The following is a 27,510-nucleotide window of genomic DNA, read 5'->3' as shown; positions in this document are numbered from 1 at the left end:
GAGGACAAAGATCATGTGTGACCTGAACCATCAAAGGAGCATATGTTTTGCTGCCCATCACAATCCCAGAGTATGATTTGCAGCATAATTTCTTCCCTACTGTATTTTTAATTCTAAAGTATTAGCAGACAAAACACACGATAGAAAATTCAAAATAAAATCACATATGTTCAGATAAGTAATATCACAACCCTGCATGAAAAAGTTTATCATTATTTATTGATGAAGGTTTTTCAGGCAATGTTTAAGGCACATCCCTTCTTTTGGCAAACTTACTGAGCTGTGTTACAAGCAGAGGGGTGTGGAGCAGAAATATTGGTCATGATATGCTGCATGGTTCTTCACTAAATTAATGTCAAGAATTTCTAGATGCTCCTTTTATCCTTTATTTTTTTTATTTATGCGTGAGAGGTTGTTGGAGGTAAACACTTGTCTGTCGCAGGTAGTCCATGTAGCTCCTGATATGCTCTCTACAAAAACACAATGGAAATGCAGGCTTAGGTAGACATCAAACATAAGATGATATCAGCACTGCTCTACTGATGGTAAAAGGAGCTGCATTCCTGCAAGGCCAATTGCAGATAAGATAAGCTAATTGCAGTATTTGTGGCAGTGTGTACCATTCTCAGTCCAAATATTGATGTAAAACATAAGATGTCAGTAATTCTAGGTAAAGCCATTGACCAAAATGAAATAAATTTCAGTGGAAATCTCTTTCAACAGGTTTCATTATTTTTTCAAAATAGAACTTATTGCACCGCTCAAGGGTATGACTTCCTAATGGTGAATTCAAACAGCTGGAAAATCATGCCAAGTGTGCACCCAATGTTCCAATATGGTTGACCATTGGTCGAGCAAACTATTGGGAGGCTGAAATGAGACAATAACACCTAACAATCTCAGACTTTGTTCCTTTGGAGAAGCACAACCTTCAGACTGGTGCTGCAAAAATTAGATATAAATTTAAAAAAATTTTTACTTACAGCATGGTAACAGGCTCTTCCGGCCCAACGAGTCTGCACCGCCCATTTTAAAACCAATTAACCTACTCGTACGTCTTTGCAATGTGGGAGGAAACCGGAGCACCCGGAGGAAACGCACGCAGACACGGGAAAACGTACAAACCCCTTACAGACAGCGACGGGAATCGAACCCTGATCGCTGGCGCTGTAATAGCGTCTCACTAACCGCTACGCTACTGTGCCACCCCCATCCAATCCAAGTTGGGCGAATGGGGTGAAAACAACCTAAAGTAGAATAAGTCTCATCTTAGTAACAATAATAAAAATCACTTCATCTTCACAGCCAAATAGCCCCCGTCAGACAATGTTGCAGCCCAACCCTAAGAATACACTCTAAAAAGATGGCAAAGAATAGTTTTCACAGATGGGAAACATTATAGCAAATGATATTTTTGTAGATATTGCTAGATGATGTCATACCAAAACAGCTGGCAGGTGATCTTTTTGTTAAATGCATTCATGGACATAGGTGAGCATCTATGACTAATCCCATCCCTCAGCTGAATTGTTTACCAGGCCACTTCACAGAAATACCAGTGAGCTTGGAGTCACATAGACCAAACTAAATAATGATGCCCGATTTGCCTTCCCTGAAGAAAATTAGTGAATGGACATGCATGAGACTGCAGATGGTAGAAACTGGAGTAAAAAAAAACAAATTGCTGGAGGAACTCAGTGGGTTAAGCAGCAATGTGGAGGCAGAGGGACAGTGAACATTCTGGGTCAAACCCTGCTTCAGGACTGAGAGTGTAGAGGGGAGATGGCCAATATAAAGAGATGAGAGGGAGGGGTGAGATGGGGACTGGCAGATGATTTGTGGAACCAGGTGAGGAGGAGGGTGATGAGCAGATGGACCCAATTGGGGCATGGGGAGAGGGGTGGCAATGGGAGACTGTGGCTGGTGGGTGATAATTAGAGATCTATTTGGCACAAAAATTAGGGAAGGGTAAATTTAATTTCAAGATTGATGTAGTTCCACCAAAGAATGAACTTGCCTGACAAATATTTCACTTTGTATGGACATCAGAGCAAGAAAGGGGTTACCTCATGTACACCACGGAATAGGAGATCTTGGAACAAGATAGCATTGCAATCTAGTTAACAGTTCACCATTGGTTGTCAATGTTTTAGAATATGTGAGTGATAATTTCCTGAATGGAGAGACTCACAACAGCTATGTTTGTCCAATTATAGTTCCTTTAATTAGTGTGGGTCTGAAGATGTCAGCACTCGCTAGTGATTAACCCACTAAAATCTGATCTTCTCCCTTGCATTTAGAAGTTAGAGCTTCATGTTGCTTCAAATGTACCAGCTTTGTGCAATCAGCCATGAAAGCTGCTGGCAAGGAACTGCTGAGCTCCACGTTGGGGTATTTAACTTGCTAGATGTCAAGTTATAAACACCATCAAATATTTGTCTGCAGGAATTGAAAAGCAAAATAAAACAGCAGCTGCTGGGAAATCTGGAATAAAAAAAACATTCTCTCTCTGTTGGGATGAAAGCTCATCAACCTGAACATTATCTCATTCCCTTTCCGTAGATGCTGTCTGACACACTGAATCTTTCCAGCATTCTCTGCTTTTTGGTATGTAGTAAATTGCATATGTCACAAAATTAAAAGAAAACTTGCTCCCCCGTAACCTTTGGTTGTAGATTGCAGTTCCCTTTGTGCATCAAGTCATTTGTTACATTGATCTATTGTATATATAAAACAACTGATTCAGTACTCACTGTACAACAGAAGGATCTGATGCAAACCCGACTGAACTCAAACCTATATAGTACTGCGCTGTATCTCTCAACGATGTCCAGTATTCACTTGCCTAGATTGTTTTAAACACACAGTTAAAATTTGCATAATATATAAGATTATACAGAACTGAAAGATTTTAAGGGAAAAATACATAGGGTGAGTATATGCTCTGAAATACTTTATGTTTTTTCTGTGTTTATAGGAACATTATTGGTGTTATCAGCGTAATTGTGCATATCTGTCCAGCAGTTTTATAGGCTTCATAATCAGGGTACCCTGGCAATATAAGACCTGATGGGGTACCATGGAAGCATCTTGACTTTTTCCTGGTTTGACAGCCATACTATTATGGTGCCCAAATCAAGGTTGCTGTTGATATTAATGGGACCAGTTGTGCTGGGAAAATGAGAAAAGGAGAATACGGTTGTTAGTGCGGTGGTGGTGGTGGGGCAATCCAGTTGTTAAGGTCTTTTCCAGCTGCAGGCATATTTTGTACAGCACAGAGTCTAACAAGTAACTCTCTCACAACTGCTGATTCAATGTCTGGTTTGTTGTGGAGATGATAGAGGCATCTCCTTGTAGGGGATGTGTCTCAGTATTAGCAGTGAAAGCTGCGTTGAACTGTTCGGCCTGTTGTGAGATTTTCTAAAACAGCCTCTGCTCCCTTCTTCCTACCTGATAAAAAATCAAGGTAAATTTGGCCATGGGCATTGACTGCACAAGATCTGAAAGGAAGGCCAAGGATGTAGAAGGCACCTTCATGGTTGGGTTCAGGAGACAGGATGGGCTAGAATCCAGAATGCTGTGTAAGTTTGACTTGGCTCTCATTTCTGGCAGTCTTAGTATTTTCCATTTCAGGACTTTGAATGGTTCATTGAACTTTCTTGCATTTCCCTCAATGACAGAAAATTCTTGTTACAGATTAATCTAAAGCTGTGAGATACGTCTAAATAGTTAATAATTTACAATGTAGAGTTTTGTAAAATTTTCTCCATCCCCTCTGTGAAATGGGTGTGTGGCTAACTACCAATGTGACCTTTGCAAACTACCAATGAAATGCAAATCACACAGTCACATGATAATCTAAATCAAATAGCTGGTGATCGATCAACCTGATCTGGGGTAACATGTAGTGGCAAACTCAGTCCTGAAAGCAGTACTGATAATTGACTAAATAGGCTCTCTCCCCAGCCAAATCTGGAGGGGGAGGTATTTGCCTAAGGACTGGGAGACTTCCCATTCAACTCCAAATAATTCTGAAAGTATCAGTGAGTTTGTTGGTTCTGATTAACAAGCAGTAGTAAATCTACTATTCTTTGCTGATGAGTCATATGGTGCAAGCTGTTTAAATTCCAGAAGTAACTGGACAAATTTAGCAAGTCCCTAAGCCTTAAATCTGCCAACTTGTGCCTGAGCTCTCCAGAGTAAGATAAATGAGGTCTACTTCCATGGAGAGAGAGTAATCCTTGTGAAGAAATAGAAATCCCATTTGTAGATTCCTCACGTCTGGTTTGAAAGATCTTGAAGCATGGCTTAAAGTGTATCCTGCCAACTGACTGTTCAACTGAATCTGCCACCGGACACATCTTCCCTTCTCCTCACTTTCAGTAGTTCACAGCCTTCATGTCTGTTCCCTTCATGTCTTCCAAGTTCACTCTTCCATCCCCACCAGTCACCTCACTTCTTATGGCATTTTCCATTGCAACAGAGGTGATGCACCACTTGTACTTTAACCTCTTCCCTTCCCAAACAGTCTTTCTAAGTGAAACAGCAATTCACTTGCACTTCTTCCAACCTAATGTGCTACATGGTGTTCACAATGTGGTCTCCCTCTTCATTAGAGATAGCAAAGACAGATTGGGTGATCACTGTGCAGAGCACCTGCATTCAGTCCACAGAAGCAACCTTCAGCTTTCAGTTGTCTGCCACTTTAATTCTCCATTCCACACCCACGTTCTGTGACCTATCATTCTGTGGCCTCCTGCAGTGTTACAGTGAAGCCCAACACAAACTTGAGGAACAGCACTTCATCCTCATATACAGTATTGTACTCCAAAACTCATAGCTACACCTGACAGTTTAAACACATTCTCTATTACCTCACCATGCCAGGCACTCTGCAAGACTCTCACTAACATACATGCCTCTTTTTTGCAGTAGAAGATGGAACATGATCGGTGATACCAACCATAAACTGGTGGCATCAATACAAGGCATAGTGGAGAGAGAGCCGGTGGTTACTTGAGCAGCTGCCAAGGAGTCCTTGAGCAGCAGCGGCACAGTGACCATTATGTTCATACCAGGTCCTCTTTCTCACATCCCACTTTCATCTCATTTCACAAAGTCATCAGGTTTGCTGAATGCAGATGGCTGAAGTATCCACTTCTTACTTGCTATTGCCCTCTCACAATGATCCGATTCTTTTCCTGTATTTTGTTCAAATAATGAAGCAGCCAGAGCAGCAGAGCGGAGGAGCCAGCAGCTTTTCCAAGGTTTTATTTTTCAGAGAGGCAGGCTCTAGTGGAGCAGCCATTTTTTGGGAGTAGCTGTGCTTGAGCTGTGAGTGCCGTGGTTGAGTACAAGTACTGAGGCTTTGGTTCAAGAGGCTTTAGTGAAAGGAGGCTGAGCAGGTAAAAGCAGGTAAGGTTTTCCTTAGAATTACTTTCCCTATTAGAGTAGCTGGGATGACAGTTAGGGTGGTGGCATGCTCCTCCTGCAAGAGGTTGAGGGGAGACCTAATAGAGGTTTTTAAAATTATGAGAGGCATAGATAGGGTAGACAGTCAGAATCATTTCCCCAGGGTAGAAATGTCAAACACCAGAGGACATGCTTGCAAGGTTAGAGGGGGGATGTTTAAAGGGGATGTGAGGGGCAAGTTTTTCATACAGAGAGTGGGTTACCAGGGGGCGTAGTGGAAGCAGGCAGTTTGGTGGAGCTTAAGCGGCTTTTAGATAGACACATTCCCTTTTAGAAGGGAATGGAGGAATACACAGAAATGGACATTTAGTATGAATCGGCATCAAGAATTGTGGGCTGAATGGCCTGTCCAGTGCAGTACTGTTCTATCTTCTATGTTCTATGTCTCTCATGGGAGGTTCATTCAGAAGATTTGGATGCATGGGATCCACGGTGAATTGGCTGTTTGGATTCAGAATTGGTTGCCCAGAGAAGACAGAGGGTAGTGGTCGATGGGACTTATTCTGGCTGGAGGTCTGTGACTAGTGGTGTTCTGCAGGGATATGTACTGGGACCTCTGCTGCTTGTGATATATATAAATGACCCTGGATGAAAATGTAGATGGGTGGGTTAGTAAGTTTCAGACAATACAAAGATTGGTGGTGGTGTGGATATTGTAGAAGATTGCCAAAGATTACAGTGGGATGCAGATCAGTTACTGTAGATATGGGTGGAGAAATGGCAGATGGAGTTTAATCCAGCCAAATGTAAGGAGTTGCTCTTCGGGAGATCAAATGTAAAGGGACAGTACACTGTTAATGGAAAGACCCTTAAAAGTGTTGATGTACAGAGGGATCTTGGGGTCCAACTCCATATCTCTCTGAAAGTGACTGTACAGGTTGATAGGGTGGTAAAGAAGGCATATGGCATTGAGTTCAAGAGTCAGGAAGTTGTATTGCAGCTTTAGAAAATTCTAGTTAGGCTGCGTCTGGAGTTTTGCATTCAATTCTACTCACCCCATTACAGGAAGGATGTGGGGGCTTTGGAGAGGGTGCAGAAGAGGTTTACCAGGATGCTGCCTGGATTAGAGAGCATAATGAGAAGCTGGAGAAACGGTTGTTTTCGCTGGAACAGTGGAGGCTGAGGGAAGATCTGATAGAGATTTATAAGATTATGAGAGGCATAGATAGACAGCCGGTATCTTTTTTTTTAACCAGGGTCGAAATGTCTAATACCAGAAGGCATGCATTTAGAGTGAAGGGATAAGTTCAAAGTAGAGGTGTGGGGCAAGTTTTTTTTTTACACAGAGAGTGCCAGGTGCCTGGAATGCGCTGCCGAGGGTAGTAGTGGAGGCAAATAGGCAAATTAAGGACCTGTTCCTGTGCTGTACGGTTCAATGTTCTGTGTTCTAACTCTCACCTGATCAGGCCTCAGCTAGCGAGTAAAAAGAGAACCAAAAGGACACCTATTACTCAACTTGATACTTGCTGATACCAGCTCAGACACTGAGATCCCTTTAATTGTGGAGCAGAGTTTAGATCCAGGATATACATGTGGTATATCATCAGCTGACAGTTCTCTATGGAAAGACTGGATAAAAATCAGTGCAATCCAACCTATCATCTTGTGTGTCAAAAAAATGAAGGGGAAAGCATCTTTTCAAATTGAGACATTTCCAAGTTCATTTTCGCATTTCAGTATTTAATAATGTTCAGAAAGATTAGCTGCTCAAAACAATTCAAGTAAGATTAGTTTTCCTAAATCAAATGAAATTCCACAAATAGCAAAACTGAAGAAAACCTGATACTACAATCTCAGCTATAAGTCTGGTTTGAAACCAGCCCTTGTTAAGTGACATAATCCTTCCTCCACATTATACTACTTTTATTCTCGTATTGGTATTGGTTTATTATTGTCACTTGTACCGAGGTACAGTGAAAAGCTTGTCTTACAAACTAATTGTACTGGAAGTGCCAGATTAATGAAATAGCCCATCTGTGTTTTATCTTGTTAATACTAATAACTATCAAAATATTATGTGGCATTTTCAATCAGTAAGAATGACAGAACTGAAAGCCACTTAACTATATCTTTATCACCTATATCTATATTAACTATATCACCTGGGGTGGAGAACTTTGAGTCCCAGTCACATGTTCCTTCCAAACATAATACAATTACTATGACAAGTCTCCAGTTTCTCAGATGGAAGTTACTAATATGGATTATTCTTCACATACTCTGTCATTCAGAATTCAACAACAACAGTTTTCTAGGAATAGTTCTGAAAAGAAATTCTTCTTCATCTGTGCAATCGTCACTGCCGAGTTTTCTTCTGCAAGGGAAAGGTAAGGCTAGAACTCTGATCACCATATTGCACAACTCTCTAACTTCCCCGAGAAATCTAAGATGATAGAAAGATATCCACTAATTTTTCAGTCAGCCTTACCCAATCAGACAAGCAATCAAATTTAAATCTTACCTGCTCCGCTGGGGTGACACCCCACACGTTACTTGCACTATTTGGGTCCCAATATCCTTGCATCATGTGAGTTTGCCTTTTATCTCGGATGAAGTGATGGGCTTCTTTATCAGCCAGAAATGGTGCAGCCACAACCCCTGCCAAAAAGAAATTACTGCTGACTTTGACCACATGACAAGACAATCAAATGAGACTTGAAGACTTTGGTAGATCAATATCTCCTATTCAACATGAAGTGAACTCTGATTCCCTGTCTATGTCAAAATAGTTCAGCAGCAGCTGGGGCCATGTCCAATCGATTCTCTGTGTCTAAGCTGAGGAGGCAAAAAACATTTGCTAGATCCCCAGTGGTGCTTGTGTACATTCATGAGATGAGAAATAGAACAAAGTCAGCTATTAGGTTTCCCACTGCTGATGTATTGGTATTGGTTTATTATTGTCACATGTTCTGAGGTACAGTGAATAAAATATCTTGCATACCATTCGTACAGATGAATTCATTACACAGTGCATTGAGGTAGTACAGGGTAAAAACAATAACAGAATACAGAGTTAAGTGTCACAGCTACAGAGGAAGTGCATTGCAGGTAGACAATAAAGTGCAAGGTCATAACGAGGTAGATTGTGAGGTCAAGAGTCCATCTCATTGTACAAGGGAAATGTTCAATAGTCTTATAACAGTGGGGTAGAAGCTGTCCTTGAGCCTGGTGGTATGTGCCCTCAAGCTCTTATATCTTCTGCCTGATGGGAGAGGGGAGAAGACAGAATACCCTAGGTGGGTGGGGTCTTTGATTGTGCTGCCTGCTTCACCAAGGCAGCGAGAAGTATAGACAGAGTCCAAGGAGGGGAGATTGGTTTCCGTGATGTGCTGGGCTGTGTCCACAACTCTCTGCAGTTTCTTGTGGTCTCAGGCAGAGCAGCTGCCATACCAAGCCGTGATGCATCCAGATAGGATACTTTCTATGGTGCATTGATAAAAGTTGGTGAGTGTCAAAGGGGACATACCAAATTTCTTTAGCCTCCTGAGGAAGTAGAGGTGCTGGTGAGCTTTCTTGGCTGTGGCGTCTACGTGGTTGGACCAGGACAGGCTATTGGTGATGTTCACTCCTAGAAACTTGAAGCTCTCAACCCTCTCGACCTCAGCACCATTGATGCATGTGCATGTGCACTGCCCCCTTTCCTGAAGTCAATGACCAGCTCTTTTCTTTTCCTGACACTAAGGGAAAGGTCATTGTCATGACGCCATGTCACTAAATTCTCTGTCTGCTTCCTGTACTCCATTTCATCATTATTTGAGATACGGCCCACTACGGTGGTATTATCTGCAAAGCTGTAGATGGAGTTAGAGCAGAATCGGGCCATGCATTCATGAGTATATAGGGAGGTCAAGGATCCAGCTGCAGAGGGAGCTGTTGAGTCCCAGGTCTCGTAGTTTGGTGATGAGTTTGCTTGGAATCTTGATCCTCACACAAAAAGTAACTGCATAGGCAAGGTTAAAAGGTGAGAGGTTGAAAGGTTTCACCACTCTTAGGGACTTGTATGTCCTGTGCACAGATCACAAAAAATTAATACGCAGTTAGAGCAATGTAGTGTGAAAGGTCATGGCTGTCATGTGACACCATTGAGCAATGGTCAAAAGCAACACCACTGTCAATCAAGGTCTGGCTCCACCCACCCATTAGCACACACTCTTGACCATTGGTTTCTGTACACATCTTTTGTACCCGGCCATGACCTACTGGACCTTTTGAATTACCTGGACTGACTCCACCCAGCTCTCCAGCACTATAAAGAATGCCACATGTGCATGGTTCTCTCTCTTTTGATTGCTGCAGGAATCAAAACCATGCCAAAGGGACCATTGGTAAGAGTGTGCACTTCCACAAGGGTTAGGAGCATCCTGAGTAGATTCCCGGTGGTGTTGAGCCGATGCTTGTCCAGAGTCAGGGTGTTCAGACATCGTATTGTGTTTTCCCTCATCATTTGTAACCAGTTCACTCTGTGTGTGTGTGTGTGTGTGTGTGTGTGTGTGTGTGTGTGTGCGCGCGTGCGCGCACACGCACGTGCACCTCACCCCGTTGTGATTTCCCCCATGTTTCGTGATCACCCGTGTGCGTGTGTGTGTGTGCATCCGTTCCCATTCATTCTGTTCCTGCGTTTGTCTCTGCGATTAAATCATTTTTAAAACTCCAAAGACTGTGTCCAGAGTCCTCTACCTTTGAGACCTCAAGGAACCTTTTCTCACAACAAGCAAACAATTAGGAGGTCATATGGTATGTAGACCTTAATTACTGGAGGGATTTGAATAAAAACAGTTTACTTTTAGAGGGCCCTGCTTAACCTATACCTGAAATGTTGTGTCGAGGTCTGTTGGAATTTTCTACAAAAAGCAGCTCATGAGGCTCACTTGTTGAGTACATTCAAGATAGAGATCAATATACCTTTGAATTTTAAAGCAGTCAAAAGGTATGGGATTAGAGCAGGAGAATCGCACTGAGGTAAAATAACTACATGGTCGGAGTGAAAGTCAAAACAGACAGAAGGGGCCGAATGATCTACTCTTGCTTCTTTCTCTTATGCTTTTACGGTCCTCTCGCCCTCAGTAAAAGATTTGATCATCAGGATACATATCTTTGAGTATAATTATGTTATTGGATTGGGTAGAGTTGCAAGGAAGTTGGCTTTCTGGTCATGCACTGATTCAACATTTTGTTAAAGTGAATATTCTGTTCCTTGAAATTTTGTGATCTTGTCATTCAAATATTCATTCATCATCAATAGGATTTTAAAGATTTATTCATATGATGTGGGCACCATTAGCAAGACCAACATCTACAAATTACCCAAATTGTCCACCTGTTCAAGAAGTGGATCACCATGACAATCTCAAGGGCAATTTGTAACTTCTGGTCGAAGCTCTCCCATGGTCCCAGTGAGCACCCTGATTTTGATCCAGCCATGATAATAAATCAATGATATATTCAGAAGTCAGAACAGTATAAGACCTGAGCAGGGTTGTGCAGCAGGTGATGTTTGGAAATGTTTGGTGTTCCCATGTGTCTGCTGCCCCTGGTGTCAGAGGTTCCAGGTTTGAGAGGTGCTGTTGAAGAAGCCTGGGTGAATTGCTACAGTGTCTCATATTGAGTCTACAGACCACCAGTGGTAGAGGAAATGAAGGTAGACAAGATGTCAATTAATTGGAGACAACAATTGTGGATTGTGGAATCTGGAGCAATACACAAAAAGTGCTGGAGGAACTCAGCAGGTCAGGCAGCATCTACGGAGGGAAATAAACAGTCGATGTTTCTGGCTGAGACCCTTCATCAGGACTGGAAAGGAAGAGGGCAGAAGCCAGAATAAGAAGGTGGGGGAGAGGGAGGAGCACACGCAGGCAGGGGATAGGGTGAGTCCAGGTGAGGGGGAAGGTAGGTGGGTGGGGGAGGGGGGAAGATGTAATAAGCTGAGAGGTGATAGGTAGAAGAGGCAAAGGGCTGAAGAAGGATGAATCCTGTAGGAGAGGGCAGTGGACCATGGAATAAAGGATGGAGGAGAGGAGATGGCAGGTCATCAAGGTGGGGGAAGGAAGCCACAGGAATAAGGGAAGACAAAGGAGTTGGGGGGGGGGGGAGGAAGAAAAAGGGGGTGGGGTTACCAGAAGTTAGAGAAATCGATGTTGAGGCCATCAGGTTGGAGACTCCCAAGGTGGAATATGAGGTGTTGTTCCTCCAACCTGCGTCTGGCCTCAACATGGCAGTGGAGGAGGCCATGGATAGACATGTCAGTATGGGAGTATGGGACTGCTTTGAACTGATGGCATTGAGATTCTTGAATGTTCTCAGCCAGGATTGTGAAGTGTATTCAGTCTCCTGGCAGTGGTGTCCTCCTGTCCTTGCCAACATTTCTCAATGAACCAGATCACTAAGCACACAAGAAACAGAATCAGGAGCAGGAAATGTAGCCTATTGAGGCTGGCCATCTATTTATAAGATCTTGCCTGGTCTTACCTTTGGTCTTAATCCTATTTTCCTGTCCTGTTACCACAGTCTTGATTCTCCAGTTGGCCAAAAGTGCATCCTATCCAATATATACTTGAAGATAGGTAATGGTTCAGCATCCACAGCACTTTCTAGGGAATCTACATATAGTCGGATAGTTCGAGATTTGCAGCCGGTATTGCTCTAATTGCTCGTCCACTGCTCAGTGCAAACCTGCCCTCTCCCACCCTCACTACATTCTACAGAGGTACCATTGAGAGTGTCCTGACTAGCTGCATCTCTGCCTGGTACGGTAACTGTAACATCTCTGACCGTAAGTCTTTGCAGAGAATTGCGAGTACAGCGAAAAAGATCATTGGAGTCTCTCTTCCCTCCATCTCGGATACTTACAATACACGATGCACATGTAAGGTTTATAGAATTATAGACGACCCTTCTCATCCCTCCCACGACCTATTTGACCCACTGCCATCTAGCAAGCAGTACCAGAGCATCTGGGCCAGAACTACGAGATTGCAAAACAGTTTTTTCCCCCCCAGGCTGTCAGGCTCCTGAATACCCTGGCAGACAAATGCCACATCAAAAGCTCTGGTTTGCACAACGGTGTATACGAACTTTGGCTGCTGCTGAACATGTTTATACAATGAGTACAACACACTGAGCTTGTATTTCTCTTGTCCAACTCGGTTTTGCACCAACTCTGCACTAAATTTGTATTTTAGAACATAGAACATAGAACAATTACAGCACAATTCAGGCCCTTCGGCCCACAAAGCTGTGCCGAACATGTCCCTACCCTAGAAATTACTAGGCTTACCCATAGCCCTCTATTTTACTCAGCTCCATGTACCTATCTAACAGTCTCTTGAAAGACCCTATCCTATCCGCCTCCAGCACAATTTCCCGCAGCCCATTCCACGCACTCACCACTCTCTGAGTAAAAAAACTTACCCGTGACATCTCCTCTATATCTACTCCCCAGCACCTTATACTGTATATACTGTTTTTTTGCACTATTTGTACTTGCACTTTTTTTAAGATGTTTTTTGTTTGTTTATTGTATGCCTTCTGTTCTATGTACGTCCTCTGTTGTGTGAGTCTGGGGGAAACAACATTTCGTTCAGCCATGTGTTTTTATAGCATGGATGAATGACAATAAAGTAACTTGAACTTCAACAGTAAAACTAAAGTTCAAATCACATGATTAGTCAGATAAAATAATTTTAATTGTAGTTAAAGTCGCTCAACAATCATTTAAAGGAATAAATATCAGGTACTGCATAGATCAGTTACAAAATGAATGTTATCAACCTGAAGAAACTTCGGTTGAAGTATTTAACATCATGGATTGTGTCTTTCGTTTTTCATTTTACGTGAAAATTGCATTGAAATGCGTGAAGTTAGCAGTCTTGGCATAGAGAAATGCGCCACGCCTTTGAGAAACTTAAAATAAGTTTCCAATGAATTCGACTGACTCTTCAGCTCGTGGGTGGTTGGTGTCCTTGAACTGGAACTACAAAACACGACACAAGTGGAATCAATAATAAAATCAATCTTACCATAAATAAGCAGAGCTGTAAGCGTCAGTTGGAAGATCACAGACGACATACTATGAGAAAAAAAGACGTTTTATTAGAACAGTTATTAGGTTATTTAAAACAAAATCTGAACAAAACTTATGTTTATTTCCTTTATTACAGAATCATACACAGAACAACCGTTTTACTTTACTGCAGAGGTACTTACTTCCTGTGCGCGATTTTGTGCAGACAAAAAGCGAACGCCTATGTTATTTCTTCCAGGAAAACGGAGTGAGGAAAGGACACCGGCCCGCTACAAGTTCCACTGGGAATAACAGTGCGGCTTTGTGCCCCTGCCCATTCATAAAAAAAGGAACGTTGATGCCGCTGCTTGCTTGCTTCTGAACGTAGCGCGAAGGCTCACCAGGAGTCCAGGGCATCTCTGGCACATTAGTCTGTGAAAGTGAATTTGAAAAAAGGCTATGTTCCTGAAAGTCCAGATGGTTTAGTAGAACAGCAGATGAATAGTTCGAATCCGAATGAGTTTCAAGTGTGACTTTAAAAGAGAGAACTTGTACGTGTATAACAGTTGAAGTGGTTTACAAGCGAAAACCATTGAGATACCTTCGAACTGGAATAATGTTACAACATGCTTGATATAGCCAACCTGACAACACTGATAGAGTGGGAAATTGCAGCAAAGAAAAAGTGGAGACTGGACAACTGCTGGAAGCACTGGACATCAGTGGGAGAAGAACCTTTCATCACAACTGGAAAATTGAGAAAACAGGGCGGAGAGGGGGCGGGATGGAGAGAACAGATCTGTGATAGGATGCAAACCAAAGTTGTCAAGGCAACGATTACTTTAGAAGCTGACAGCTGGAGGCAGAAAATAAAAAAAATGAAAACAACACGAAAAGGTATAGCTGTATCTGTGGAAAGAGAGAGAAAGAGGGGGGAAGCGGTTATCTGAAATTGGCTGTAAAGACCCAGGCCAAAGATGACGTGCTTTTTCTCGACTTTACCTGGGAATCTTGGAGCAAAGCAGGAGACTGGAGACAAAGGTCAGGGTGGTAGTGCGCTGGAGAATTAAGGTGACAAGAGATTGGAAAGTCAGGGTCATTCCTACGGACTAAATAGAAGCATTCTGCAAAGCAGCCACTGATTTGTGACATATTAAAGGCATCATTATGGAAAATGTCATAATCAGAGATGAGGAAGACTGAGACACTGGGAATGAAATGGAGTCCTTACCGGATGCTGGGTTGGAGGATGTTCAGTCGACAGCTGTGGGAGTGTAGTTCAGAGACAGGTTAGTACCAGAAATGAATAATAGCATAGCTTGGGCCCATGCAAGTCCTCACTATTGTACGTTTAACTTGAAGAATGTGAGTGGAGTTGAAGGAGAAGTTGGGCAAAGGAGAGCGGTGCTGAAAGGGGACTATTTGCACCTCTGTCCAAGGAAAATGTGGAAGGTCCTTAGACCACCTGGAGGTGGAATGGAGGTCTGGAGAGATTGGATGAACATTGTGATCAGCTTCAGAGATGTGTTATATATATTCCTTGTGAATATCTGTGCTTAAAACAATGGAACTAAATTATGGAAATGGAATACAACACAAGACACTACTGTGTCATGTATTCAGCACATGCAGCCAAGATGACTTTCTAATATACAACTCCATTTTAACACTTGTTATGATGAACAACCTATCAAGGTGGATTGACTGCTTATATTGAATGCTTACATATGAGTGGTATTGGTATTGGTTTATTATTGTCTATCCTGTCTGGTATGATAATTCAAATTCTTTGCCCAGGAAAGAGAACAAGATTCACGTGTTTATGCATAATCATAGACTAGTGGAGTCATACAGCACAGAAACAAGTGTTTTGGTCAACCAGGCCTATGAATCATAGAATCCTAGAGTTAAACAGCACAGAAACAGGCCCTTTGGCCCACCACATCCATGCTGACCTTTTTGCCCATCTACACTAATTGCTTGCATTAGATCCACATGTTTCTCTGCCTCGCATATTTAAGTGCCTGTCTAAAAGTCTTTTGAACATAGTGGTTGTATATAATTCCACCACCTCCTCTGGCAGCAAATTCCAGATATCAACAACACAAAAAAATGGCAGATTGGTGAATAATGAGGAAGGTTCAGTAGGATATAGATCTGCTGGAAATGTGGGTTGAAAAATGCTAGATGGAATTTAATCCAGACAGGTGAAGTGTGGCACTTTGGGAGGTCAAATGTAAGAGCAAAGTATACAGGACCCTTAGGAGTATTGATATACAGAGGGACTTTGGGGTGCAAATCCACAGCTCCCTGAAAGTGGCAACAAAAGTAGATAGGGTGGTAAAGAAGGCATATGGCATACTTGCTTTCATAGGTTGGGGTGTTGAATATAAAAGTTGGGAAGTCATGATCTAGCTTTGGTTAGGCTGCATCTGGAGTATTGTGTGCAGTTCCAGTTGCCACATTACTGGAAGTGTGTGGAGGCTTTGGAGAGGTTCACCAGGATGGTGCCTGGATTAGAGAGTATTAGCTATAAGAGGGAGGTTAGATGAACCTGGATTGTTTTCACCTGAGCTGTAACAAAGATTGATGGGCCAAAGGGCATGTTCCTGTACCATACTGTTCTATGAACGTTGGAGGCTAGGGGGTGACCTGATAGATAAATGAAAAATGATGAGTTACATAGATAGGGTAGATAGTCTTTTTCACAGGGTGGAAATGTCAAATACTGGAGGGCATAGCTTTAAGGTGAGGGGGGGGAAGTTTAAAGGAGATTTATGAGGCAAGTCCATTTGTTACACAGAAAATGGGAGGTACCTGGAACATGCTGCCAGGGGAAGTGGTGAAAGCAGAACTTAAGAGGCATTTAGACAGACATGAATAGGCAGGGAGTGAGGGATAAAATCCACGTGGAGTCAGATGGGACTACTTTAAATTGGAATCATGATCAGCACAGACATCAAAACAATCTATGAAGGTAGAGCAGTGGATGTGTATATGGACTTTTCTAAGGCATTTGACAAGGTTCCCCGTTGTAGGCTCATCCAGAAAGTCATGAGGCATGGGATCCATGGAGACTTCGTTGCATGACTTCAGAATTGGCTTGTCCACAGAAGGCAGAGGGTGGTAGATGGAGAGCATTCTGCCTGGAGGTCGATGATTAGTGGTGTTCTGCAGGGATCTGTTCTGGGACCCCTGCTCTTTGTGATTTTTATTATTGACTTGGATGAGGAAGTGGAAGGATGGGTTAGTAAATTTGCAGATGACAAAGGTTGGAGATGTTGTGGATAGTGTGGAAGATTGTTGTAGGTTACAATGGGATATAGACAGGATGTAGAGTTGGGTGGAGAAGTGGTAGATGGGTTTCAATCTGGAAAAGTGTGAAGTGATACATTTTGGAAGAATGAACTTGAAGCCAGAATACAAGGTTAATGGCAGGACTCTTAGCTGCGTGGAGGAACAGAGGGATCTTGGGGTCCAAGTCCATAGATCTCTCAAAGTTGTCGCGCAAGTTGATCGGGTGATTAAGGCGGCGTATAGTATACTGGCCTTCATTAATCGGGGGATTGAGTTCAAGAGCCGTGAGGTAATGTTGCAGCTCTATATAACTCTGGTTAGACCGCATATTGAGTGTTGTGTTCAATTCTGGTCACCTCATGGACGTGGAAGCATTCGAGAGGGTGCAGAGGAGACTTACCTTGCTGCCTGGATTAGAGAACATGTCTTGTGAGGAAAGGTTGAATGAGCTAGGGCTTTTCTCTTTGGAGTGATACAGGATGGCACCAATTGACTCAGCAGTTTTATCTATTTGAAGGTATTCACAGCTGGCAGTTTCTATCTATCTTTTTTCTCCAGAAGAAATGCACAGGTGGGCACAAACTATTGCTTGTCGAGTTCAACTGAAAAATTCTGAAGCTTTAAAGATTAAAAAATGGTGTCATAACAGCCTTGTATTCTTTCTATATCTATCAGAATTCCTCTCTGATCACAATACTTTGACCATTAGTCTAACATTAACCAATTAATAGTGTTCCATAACCTTTCTAGCTATACACTACCAAGGATTTTAATGTGGGAAAATATGAGATCATACACTTCAATAAGAGGAATCAAAAGGCCATTATCTCAATGAAATGACACTGCAAGTAGGTACAGAGGGATCTAGGAGTTCTTGTGTAAGAATCACAAAAATCTAGCAGACAAATAGACCAACTAATTAGTTCATTATTAAATGTGAATAACCTAAACTACTTACAAAAATACTAAGCATAAAAGTTTTTTTCTTGCTACAAACCACCACAATTAGACACAAAGCATCATCTCTTTCCTTACTTACACCGTATTCATGTAACTACCTTGCAGAATCACTCAATGGAAAGCAGAAAATGAGGAAAGAGCTTTTCAGATTTAAGGTATTCTGTATACATTTCCCAGGTGACAAGACAGGAGTAGCAGAGGTGTTTGAGTCTTCCCATCATCCTCCTCCCTATTCAGAAAATGTAACCACAAAAGGCGATCTTTGAAATTCATGAGATATGACGGATTGCAAGAAAGAGGATGGCATAGTTAAACAAATCAGGTCAGGTGAGTCTCAAGCGCACAGTATGTTCTTTCTATTTGAGTTTTGTTAGTTCTGATCAATCCTCGAGTTCATGCAGAAGACGCCACAGAACCCAGAGTGGATTGCATAACTGTGCAACCCTCAGGACACATGAAGTCATAGAATCATACAGCACAGAAACAGGCCCTTTGGCCCAATTTGTCCATGCCGACCAAGATATCTGTCCAAGCTAGTCCCAGTTGCCTATGTTTGGCCCATATCCCTCTAAATCTTCTCTATCCTTTTACCTGTCCAAATGTCTTTTAAATATTGTAATTATACCTGGCTCCACAGCTTCCTCTGGCAGCTTGTTTCACTCTCTGTGTGGAAAAAGTTGCCCTTCAGGTCCCTTTTAAATCTTTCCCCTCTCACCTTAAATCAATGTCCCCTAGTTTTAGACTCCCCAATCCTGGAAAAACTATATATGCACCCCTTATTATCTTATATACCTCTATAAGGTCACCCTCAGTCTCCTACAGTCCAGGGAGAAAAGCCTTAGCCTATCCAGTCTCTCCCTATAACTCAAGCCCTCCGGTTCTGGTAACATCCTTGTGAACCTTTTCTGCACCCTTTCCAGGTTAATGACATCCTTCCAATAGCTGGGCAACCCGAACCGCACACAATTCTCCAAGTGTAGTATCACCAATGACTTGTACACTTGTAATCTGACGTCCCAACTCCTGAACTCAATGCCCTGACCAATGAAGGCAAGCTTGCCAAACACCTTCTTTACTACCCGTTCTACCTGTGTCACCACTTTCAGGGAAATATGAACATGTACGTACAACACTCTCCAGGACCCTACCATATGCTGTGTTAAGTCCTGCCCTAGTTTAACTTACCAAAATGCAACACCTTGCTCTTGCCCAAGTGAAATTCTATCTGCCATTTCTTGGCCCACTTCCCCTGTTCATCTAGATCCTGATGTAGTCTTAGATAAACTTCTTCACCGTCTACTGTAACACTAATTTTGGTGTCATCTGCAAACTTAATAACCAGGTTAACAACATTGTCATCCATATCATTAATATATGTGACAAACAACAGAGGACCCAGAACTGAACCCTGCAGCACATCACTGGTCACAGGCCTCCAATCTGAATAGCAACTCTCCACTACATTCTCTTACTCCTTCCACCAAGCCAATTCTGTATCCAATTGGCTGGCTCAGTCTGCATCTCGTGTGATTTAATCTTCCAGACTGCCTACCACATGGGACCTTGTCAAAGTCCTTGCTAAAGTCTATGTAGACAGCATCTACCACACTGCCATCATCAATTCTCATTGTCACCTCTTCAAAAAACTCAATCAAATTCACGAGATGTGATTTTCCACACACAAGGCCATGCTGACTATCCCTAATCAGACCTTGCCTTTCTAAATGCTGCTAAATCCAGTCCCACAAAATAGTGTCCAGTAACTTTCCCAGCACAGATGTTATGTTCACTGGACTGTAGTTCACTAGCTTGTCCATGCAGCTCTTCTTAAATAAAGGCACATTAGTAGGGATAGTCCACGGAATTATAGACCAGTGAGCCTTATGTCTGTCGTGGGCAAGCTGTTGGAAAGGATTCTTAGAGATTGTATCTATGGGCATCTTGGTAGTGTGGAGGAGCAGAGGGATCTGGGAGTCCATGGTTGCCTCACAGGTGGATAGGGTAGTTAAGAAAGCTTATAGGGTGTTAGCTTTCATAAGTCAAGGGATCAAGGGGTCGCGAGGTAATGATGCAGCTCTATAAAACTCTGGTTAGACCACACAGAGTACTGTGTCCAGTTCTGGTTGCCTCATTATAGGAATGATTTTGGAAGAGTTGGAAAGGGTGCAGAGGAGATTTACCAGGATGCTGCCTGGTTTAGAGAGTATGCATTATGAGGAGAGACTAAGGGAGCTAGGGCTTTACTCTTTGGAGAGGGGGGATGAGAGGAGACATGATAGAGGTGTACAGAATATTAAGAGGAATAGATAGAGTGGACAGCCAGCGCCTCTTTCCCAGGGCACCAATGCTCAATACAAGAGGGCATGGCTTTAAAGTAATGGATGGGAAGTTCAAGGGAGATATCAGAGGAAGGTTTTTTACCCAGAGTGTGGTTGGGGCATGGAATGCACTGCCTGGGGTGGTGGTGGAGGCAGGTACTTTGGTCAAATTCAAGAGATTACTAGATAAGCATATGGAGGAATTTCAAATAGAGGGATATGTGGGAGGAAGGGGTTAGATAGTCTTAGGCAAGGTTTAAAGTTTGGCACAACATTGTGGGTCGAAGGGCCTGTATTGTGCTGTCCTGTTCTATTACCCTCCCTCCAATCTTCCAAAACCTCACCAGTGGCTAAAGATGATGCAAATATCTCTGCCAGGGCCCCAGCAATTTCTTCCCTAGCTTCCCACAATGTCCTCAGATGCACTTTATCAGGCCCCAAGGACTTATCCACCTTAATATGCCTTAAGATTGCCAGCACCTCCTCTATTATAATGTGGATATGTTCCAATACAGTACAATTAATTTCCCTTAATTCCAAAGCTTCCATGACCTTCTCCAAAGTAAATAGAGAGGAGAAAAATTAATTTCACACCTTGCCCATATCCTACGGATACACACACAGACAACCATATTGATCCTCAACAGGGCCTATTCTTTGCCTAGTTACTTTTTTGCTCTTAATATACTTGTAGAATCTCTTAGGATTCTTCTTACCCTTATCTGCCAAAACTATTTCATGTCCTCTTTCTGCCCTCCTGATTTCACTCTAAGTGTACTCCTACATCTCTTATACTCCTCTAGGTATTTGCTTGATCCCAGCAGCCTGTACCTAACATGCATCTTTTTTCTGACCAGTGCCTTAATCTCTCTCAGGGTTCCCTACTCCCGCCAGCCTTGCCCTTCACTCTCACAGAAATATGCTGTTCCTGAATTCTCCTTACCTCACTTTTTAAACCTCCCACTTGCCAGACTTCCCTTTACTTGCAAACAGCCTCTCCCAATCAAGCTTTGCAAGTTTCTGTTTAATGCCTTCAAAACTTGCCTCGTACCAGTTTAGGATTTTAATTTGTGGATCAGTTCTATCTTTTTCCATAACTATTTAAAAAAGTAATATAATTATGGTCACTGGTCCCAACGTGCTCCTCCACTGATAACTCAATCACTTGCCCAGCCTCACTTCCCAACAGGAGATTGAGTGTTGTCCCCTCTGTGGCATGACCATTTTTTACTGTTTGAGAATAAATTTTCATATCTAGGCTATTAGGTCCATCAAATCTATGCTAGTTTTCAGAACAATCCCATTCCCCCTCTAATTTTCCCTGTAATTATTCTATTACATTATAATTATTCTATTATATACTATTCTCCCCATGTTTGCATCAACTCCTTTATATTTTACCACTCACCCACACTCTAGGGGCAATTACAAACTGACTAACTCCTGTCTTTGAGGTGTGGGAGGAAATTGGAGCATCCAGTGGAAACCCTCACAGTATCAGGGAAAATGTGCTAACTCCTAACAGCACCTGAAATCAGGATTGAACCCAAAAAATACTGTAATTGTGAAGCAGCATCTCTACTATCTGTTGTGCACAGTTGCACACAGCAATTTAAAATGTATTTGGATGGTCTATGTACAAAACCGAAAGGACAGAGTACAACTCTTCAAGCCTATTTCACCATGTCATTACATCATATTTGATAAAAGCTCATCTATCCATCTTACATCAAAACCAGATATTCTAACCTCACAAGACTCAACTGACCTCAGTTCTGAATATTTCAATTAACCAGTGCCAACAATCAACTGGGAGAGTGTGTCAGTTACATATCACCCATTTTGAGGAAAAAATGCTTCCTTATTTCACAATGTCTTGGCTCAGTGGCTAAACAATAATTAATTCTCAAGCAACATTGAGATTAGGTAGGGTGACCAGCCATTGCATCAGCACCTTTCTCTCTTTCAGTGAAAGCCTTTGCTGGGAAGTGGACAAGTTTGTAGTGTGATTTAAAATACTAGGACCAACTAAACAGTTCTGCAGACAGTATTTAGCATCCAGCTGGTGTCTTTCTCAATTGCATATCCTCTTTTTCCATTTTCAAAATTGTCCTTTTCATTGTTGCCTTACGTTAACCAGGTACTTTCAGTCAGCTAATGTGACCTACAAACTCTCATGTTAACTAGTGCACTGCAGGATTGGTTTAGTACTTCTTTCCTAATCCACCTATCCAATTTAATCACTTTGCTGGGATTATACACATCTCCCAACAGTCAGCAGAAGGTAGAATAGGAGGTATGTGGGCAAATCATTTTGAGGTACAAGATGAATTGGGTTGTCATAGTAGAGGATGACTTAACTTTTCCAATATAGATAGGTTATAGGACAGGTAGTTTCAGAGGCAGGGAGTCTGCAGAAGTACTTGGACAGGTAGGGAGAGAAGGCAAAGAAGTGGCAGATGGAATGCAATGTAGGGAAGTGTGGGTTTATGCACTTTGGCAGGAAGAATAAAAGTGCAGACTATTTTCTAAATGGGGAGAGAATTCAGAAACTGGAGGTGCAAATGGACTTGGGAGCCCTAGTTCAAGATTCCCTTAAGGTTAATTTGCAGGTTGAGTTGGTAGTAAAGGAAGCAAATGCATTTATTTCGGAGGAACTCAGTATGAAAGTAAGGATGTACTGCTGAGGATTTATAAAGTGTTGGTCAAACTGCATTTGGAATATTGAGAGCAATTTTGGGTACCACATCTAAGGAAAGATGTGCTGGCCCTGGAGATGGTCTAGAGGAGGGTCACAAGAATGATCTTGGGAATAAAAGGCTTAACGTATGAGGAGCATTTGATGGCTCTGGGCTAGTACTCAATGGAGTTCAGAAGAATGAGGGGGGTATCTCATGGAAATCAAAGGAACACTGAAAGTCCTGGATAGAGTGGACATAGAGAAGATGTTTCCATTAGTAGGAGGGTCTAGGATCTGAGGGCACAGCCTCAGAATAAGGGGACATCCATTTAAAACTGAGATGAGGAGGAATTTCTTCAGCCAAAGGGTGGTGAATCTGTGGAATTCATTGCCACAGAGGGCTGCGGATGCCAAGTCATTGGGGTGTTTAAGGGAGAGATTGATAAGTTCTTGATTGGTAAGGTGCATACAGGGAGAAGCAAAAGAATGGGGTTGAAAGCCATATCCATGATCGAATGGTGGAGCAGACTCGATGGGCCAAATGGCCTAATTCTGTTCTTATATCTTATGGTCTTATATCAACAGGCAGAGGAGATTTACCAAGATGTTGCCTGGGATAAAATATTTCAGTTTCGAGGAGAGACTGTATAGGGAGCACCTACTTGAGGTATACAAAATTATGAGAGACATGGATAGAGCATTTAGTAAGAAACTTTTCTTTTAGTAAGAAACTTTTCTCTATGGCAGAGGCATCTAAGATCAGAGGGCATAGGTTTAAAGTGAGGAGTAAAGAGGGGGTCTTAGGAAGAATATTTTCAGCCAGTGGGTGGTTACAAACAGGAATGAAGCACCCGAGGTAGTAGGGGCTGGGAACTTCACAATAATTAAGCAGCATCTGGACATGCACTTGATTTACCTAGGCATCATAGGCAACATACCAAGTGCTGGAAAATGGGATTAATATAGATAGGTACTTAATGGTCATTATGGGCATGGTTAGCTGAAGAGCCTGTTTCAGTGCTGTATGACTCAGTGAATGTGACTCTATAATCACTACTGCTTCAGGGAAAGTACTGCACTTTTCGAAGTGTTATCTGCCTTCTAAGATCATTTTATAATAAAAAAATACCAAATGTGATTGAATTTAACATTATTATTACTATTGCCAGCCCAATTAATTAAATGCAGGTCTTTAAAATAATTCGCAATTTTTGACAGCCAATCATCAGGACTTGACTACTAACTTTCAACAGCTATTTCTAAAGCTTCATATTACTGTTTCAGTCATCAGGCAATATCATAAAAATGTTTTGTTTCCAACTGACCTTGCATTAGGAAGGCAGGTCACTGGAATAAAACTAGAAAGTGCTGGAAATATTTTTGCAGTTAGGCAACATCTGTGAAGACAGGAAAAACGTTAATCTTCAAAGTCATTGATCTTTTATCAGAACATCCGGATTAAAATTAGGGTTCTAATTCTGATGCTAGGTCAGCAGTTTGGAACATTGGGCTTGTTTGTGTCTTCACTATTAGCCCCACACTTGAATTTACCTTTCATAGTCAGCAGCTTCTAGCATCCTCCCCATGTCCTTGCTATGGCCTTTTTGTGAAGCAAGACAATCCTTGTGCGAATACTGGATGGCAGGCAGAAGAAACCAAGATCTTGCCTACAGACTGCCCTGATGGTCTTTGAATAGTCATGCTATCAAAGACCTTTCCACAGTTTCAAATGTCTCTGGTGATCAGACATTCAGAAGCAGTTGAAAACAATAATTTAAAATAATTAATGATTAAAAATTATTGATTAAAACATGAAACTTACCTAAATTCAAAACATTAATTGAAATTAAAAATAACACTTAGCAATTGAAGTGGCTGCGCTAGATTCACCAAGCATATCTGGCATAAAGCTGAGGGGCCAGATATACTTCATATCTGCAAACCCATGCACAAATATCACTACAATTGATTTTTTTCCCTCTGCAGTTCATCCAAATTTTAACCTGCTTTAAAGCAATTAAAATATACTTTTCTGCTATGAGTTTGACCTTGCAAAGATGTATTTCATTCAAGAACCAATAAAATCAATGTTCTACAACACAAAATGACTGTAAAAGAAAATAAAAGCATCAGTGCAACTTTAGTGTTCTCTTCTTCAGTTTAATTATTTGGAGAGAATAGCAAAAAGTCACAGTTGCCAGGACTGGAGTAGGAATAAATATTAAATCCAAACTATCAATATGTCAACAAAGTAACTTATTATTTTGACAATGTACTTACAATTACATTGATTATTATTTATTCTTAAAAAAAACAGAAAATTGCTTTCATCAGGGTTGACCCAGTTCACAAGGAGGGCCATTAACGTTTCCCTAGTTAATCAAAATGACACAGCTCTGAACAGAAACAATAGTTGCAGCTAATCTTCAATTGTTCATTTGACTACCACACTAGCGAAATACTAGCATCTTAAGAGTTTATACTTTATACTGTGACATCTAATGTTTTAAACAATATCAGACTGACTTATTCTGAAATACAGTCTCTATTGCAAATGTTTAAATCATTTCTTCTCAATTCAGTAGTTCCTTAATATAACAGCCTTATCAAGAACCAGACTCTAAGGTTGTGTGAAAGTAGAGATGTATCCCAATTAATTAAAGAATCTTGCCCCTCTGATTTATAAAGGCAGATTTATGAAGAAATTAGTTGTACCATTTTACTTTTTTCATGGGTGTTCTCATGCATGTCATATCAGAAAACAAATTTGTTTAAACAATGCAACTTTGAGATCTTTGACTGATACTCCAGAAATCAGTCATATATATCTCCAAATGAAAGAAGACTGTGTATACAGGAAAATTGTTATAATACTGAAATGAAACTGAAAATACATCTGGCAACAGTACAGAATTACTTTCATTGAAACTGCTGGTATTCCTAATGTTATTAATCTAAAATGCAGCATTAGTACCATATAGTTGATTCTATTCATGCAACCAGGCAATGATAAACTGTCAAGAATGCATTAACATTGCTGTGTAAGGAGGCATGTTGTGCTATTAACACTGGTAATGGTATTACATATTCTATAGCTTTTATCTCAAACTGTGCTGCATTTATAATAATCAATCAACCATCAAAAAATGCTGACTTTTTTTGTTTCTAATAATTGATGACTTTTTGATCCAAGTAATATTTTCTATGTAAAGCACATTAGGTCCAGTTCAAAATAATTCTGCACAGTTTATTCATATCACAGAATTGGCAATGAAAACAGCTTTCATCAGTTCAGTGTAGTGCTAATTATATATGCCACCAATTTCTAAATTCTATTTGTTTATGCCAGTGTTGAAAGTTTGTCTATGAGATCATCTATGGTGTAAACTATTAATTTTACATCATCTTTCTCAGCCATTCTATGCTGACCCTGTTTGCGAAGGATAAGGTCAACATCAGAACCAAGAAGATTTTCAGCTACTTTGAGTGAAATCTGCCAGGGAATATGCTCATCCTCCATCCCATGGATGAGCCTCACGGGACAAGTTATTGGAATGGTGCTGTGCAATACACAGTGATTTTCGGCTTCTTTAATAAATGAGTAGGGAATCTTGTAAAATCCCGCTTCCTTTTGCTTGTTTGGCAAATACCATTCATCTTTTTCTTCTATTTCTTTCTTTGTCTAACAGAAACAACAAGCAATTTAGAAAGTATTGCAAATGCGGATTATCACAATAGATGTTAAAGGCCATGCTAATCTTATCAGATTTATCTCATTACTTATCTATGTGGAGTACACAAAGATCTTCAGAACAGGGAATCTTTATTTGCCAATCTGAGCTGGAAACGTTAAGCATTAATGTGAAATAACGTCAAAGATTTTTATTTTACCATGTCCATACAATTTTGAGCTACAACACTGTTATAACTGAACAGGGGGCATATAATGGATTTTCTTCAACAAAGTTAATGGGAAGATCTCTCAGTGGCCGAATTCACTAGTCACCTGCCCTGAGACCTTGCTGTTTCTTCCAGGTCCCTGGAACATTCTTCCACAGGGAGACCAGCACCCAGTTGAATAACAAGGCTCAGGCCAGTATTAAGCCTCTAACTGTAAATGAGCATTTCCGCTCAGAAATCATTTTTCTTCCAAGACATGCTGCACTGAGAAATGCAATTCAGTTGCAATCTCTGAGAGTCTGTAATTTTCTAAATTTTTAACAAAGGGCTGATTACTTCAGCAGTTAATCTTACAATCCAAATCATGACCGAATTTTCTGCATGACAACACTATATAATCCCTTAAATCTTTGCTTAAAGTCTTCTAGTTCTATCAACAGGAAGGTAAATTGCAATTAGTCTTCATATTGCTAAATTCTGGTTAACTGCATAGTAAGTGATGAATTATGCAAACTTCTTGTTTTTTTCATTCAACATTTTTATTTTATTGGATCCATTTCTCTAACACACTGCTGCCTCTATCTACTGGAACAGGGGAATGGTTTTATAAAGAATTATTTTAAAAAAATACAAAGTTAATTATTTAATAATTAATGGATACAAGTTCCAATACAAATCCAATGACAGTCTTGGTTAAACAACAATTTCAGAAACACGGCTAAAATCTGTAAACAACTGGGACAAAAACTGAATTTATCAGCTTTTTCCTGTCCTAATCAGATAATTTTCCCTCTGAAATAAATTGTGAAATTATAAACAATGGCTATGACATTAAAACAAACCCCACCATTGTGATTCTCCAGAGTAGTGGGGATGAGGTGTTA

The 27,510-nt window shown here is 41.2% G+C and overlaps 2 protein-coding genes across 6 annotated transcripts in view; both read right to left on the bottom strand.

Moving 5' to 3' along the window:
* Positions 1-244: 244 nt before the first annotated feature.
* Positions 245-24,160, bottom strand: LOC127575815 (uncharacterized protein C3orf85-like). 3 transcript variants are annotated; one of them, XM_052025942.1, is made up of 6 exons: positions 24,052-24,160; positions 13,675-13,903; positions 13,488-13,537; positions 7,934-8,070; positions 2,754-2,845; positions 245-470 (listed from the first exon to the last, which is right to left on the bottom strand). In XM_052025942.1, exons 3-6 carry the CDS (start codon positions 13,534-13,536, stop codon positions 395-397), a joined length of 354 nt encoding a protein of 117 aa, XP_051881902.1. In that variant the 5' UTR covers position 13,537; positions 13,675-13,903; positions 24,052-24,160; the 3' UTR covers positions 245-394. The 3 variants fall into 3 exon arrangements, with proteins under 3 accessions (XP_051881902.1, XP_051881903.1, XP_051881901.1); XM_052025943.1 differs by lacking the exon at positions 24,052-24,160 and adding an exon at positions 14,073-14,233; XM_052025941.1 differs by lacking the exon at positions 24,052-24,160 and having other exon boundaries at positions 13,675-14,233.
* A 708-nt stretch (positions 24,161-24,868) lies between these two features.
* The window catches only part of LOC127575812 (palmitoyl-protein thioesterase ABHD10, mitochondrial-like), a 42,522-nt gene continuing 39,880 nt past the window's right edge, over positions 24,869-27,510 (bottom strand). For 2 of the 3 annotated variants that reach the window (XM_052025935.1, XM_052025937.1), the window contains one exon: positions 25,195-26,408. In XM_052025935.1, the coding sequence (XP_051881895.1) occupies positions 26,067-26,408 (342 nt within the window). In that variant the 3' untranslated portion in view covers positions 25,195-26,066. Of the gene's footprint in view, positions 26,409-27,510 lie in introns of all 3 variants that reach the window. The other variant, XM_052025936.1, reaches the window with a different exon arrangement.

This window comes from Pristis pectinata, chromosome 11 (genome assembly GCF_009764475.1).
Source record: "Pristis pectinata isolate sPriPec2 chromosome 11, sPriPec2.1.pri, whole genome shotgun sequence".
Lineage (NCBI taxonomy): Eukaryota > Metazoa > Chordata > Chondrichthyes > Rhinopristiformes > Pristidae > Pristis > Pristis pectinata.
Note: the sequence above shows the minus strand (reverse complement) of the source record. Positions and strands in the feature narration are given on the sequence as shown.

What these genes read in the sequence shown, in the direction of transcription:
- LOC127575815 (XM_052025942.1), bottom strand. Translation starts at nt 13,536, where the DNA reads ATGTCGTCTGTGATCTTCCAACTGACGCTTACAGCTCTGCTTATTTAT. An exon ending in TACAGCTCTGCTTATTTATG is followed by an intron (nt 8,071 to 13,487) that starts GTAAGATTGATT and finishes TCTTTTTGGCAG; the next exon opens with GGGTTGTGGCTGCACCATTT. An exon ending in TCAGATCCTTCTGTTGTACA is followed by an intron (nt 471 to 2,753) that starts GTGAGTACTGAA and finishes GTGTTTTTGTAG; the next exon opens with AGAGCATATCAGGAGCTACA.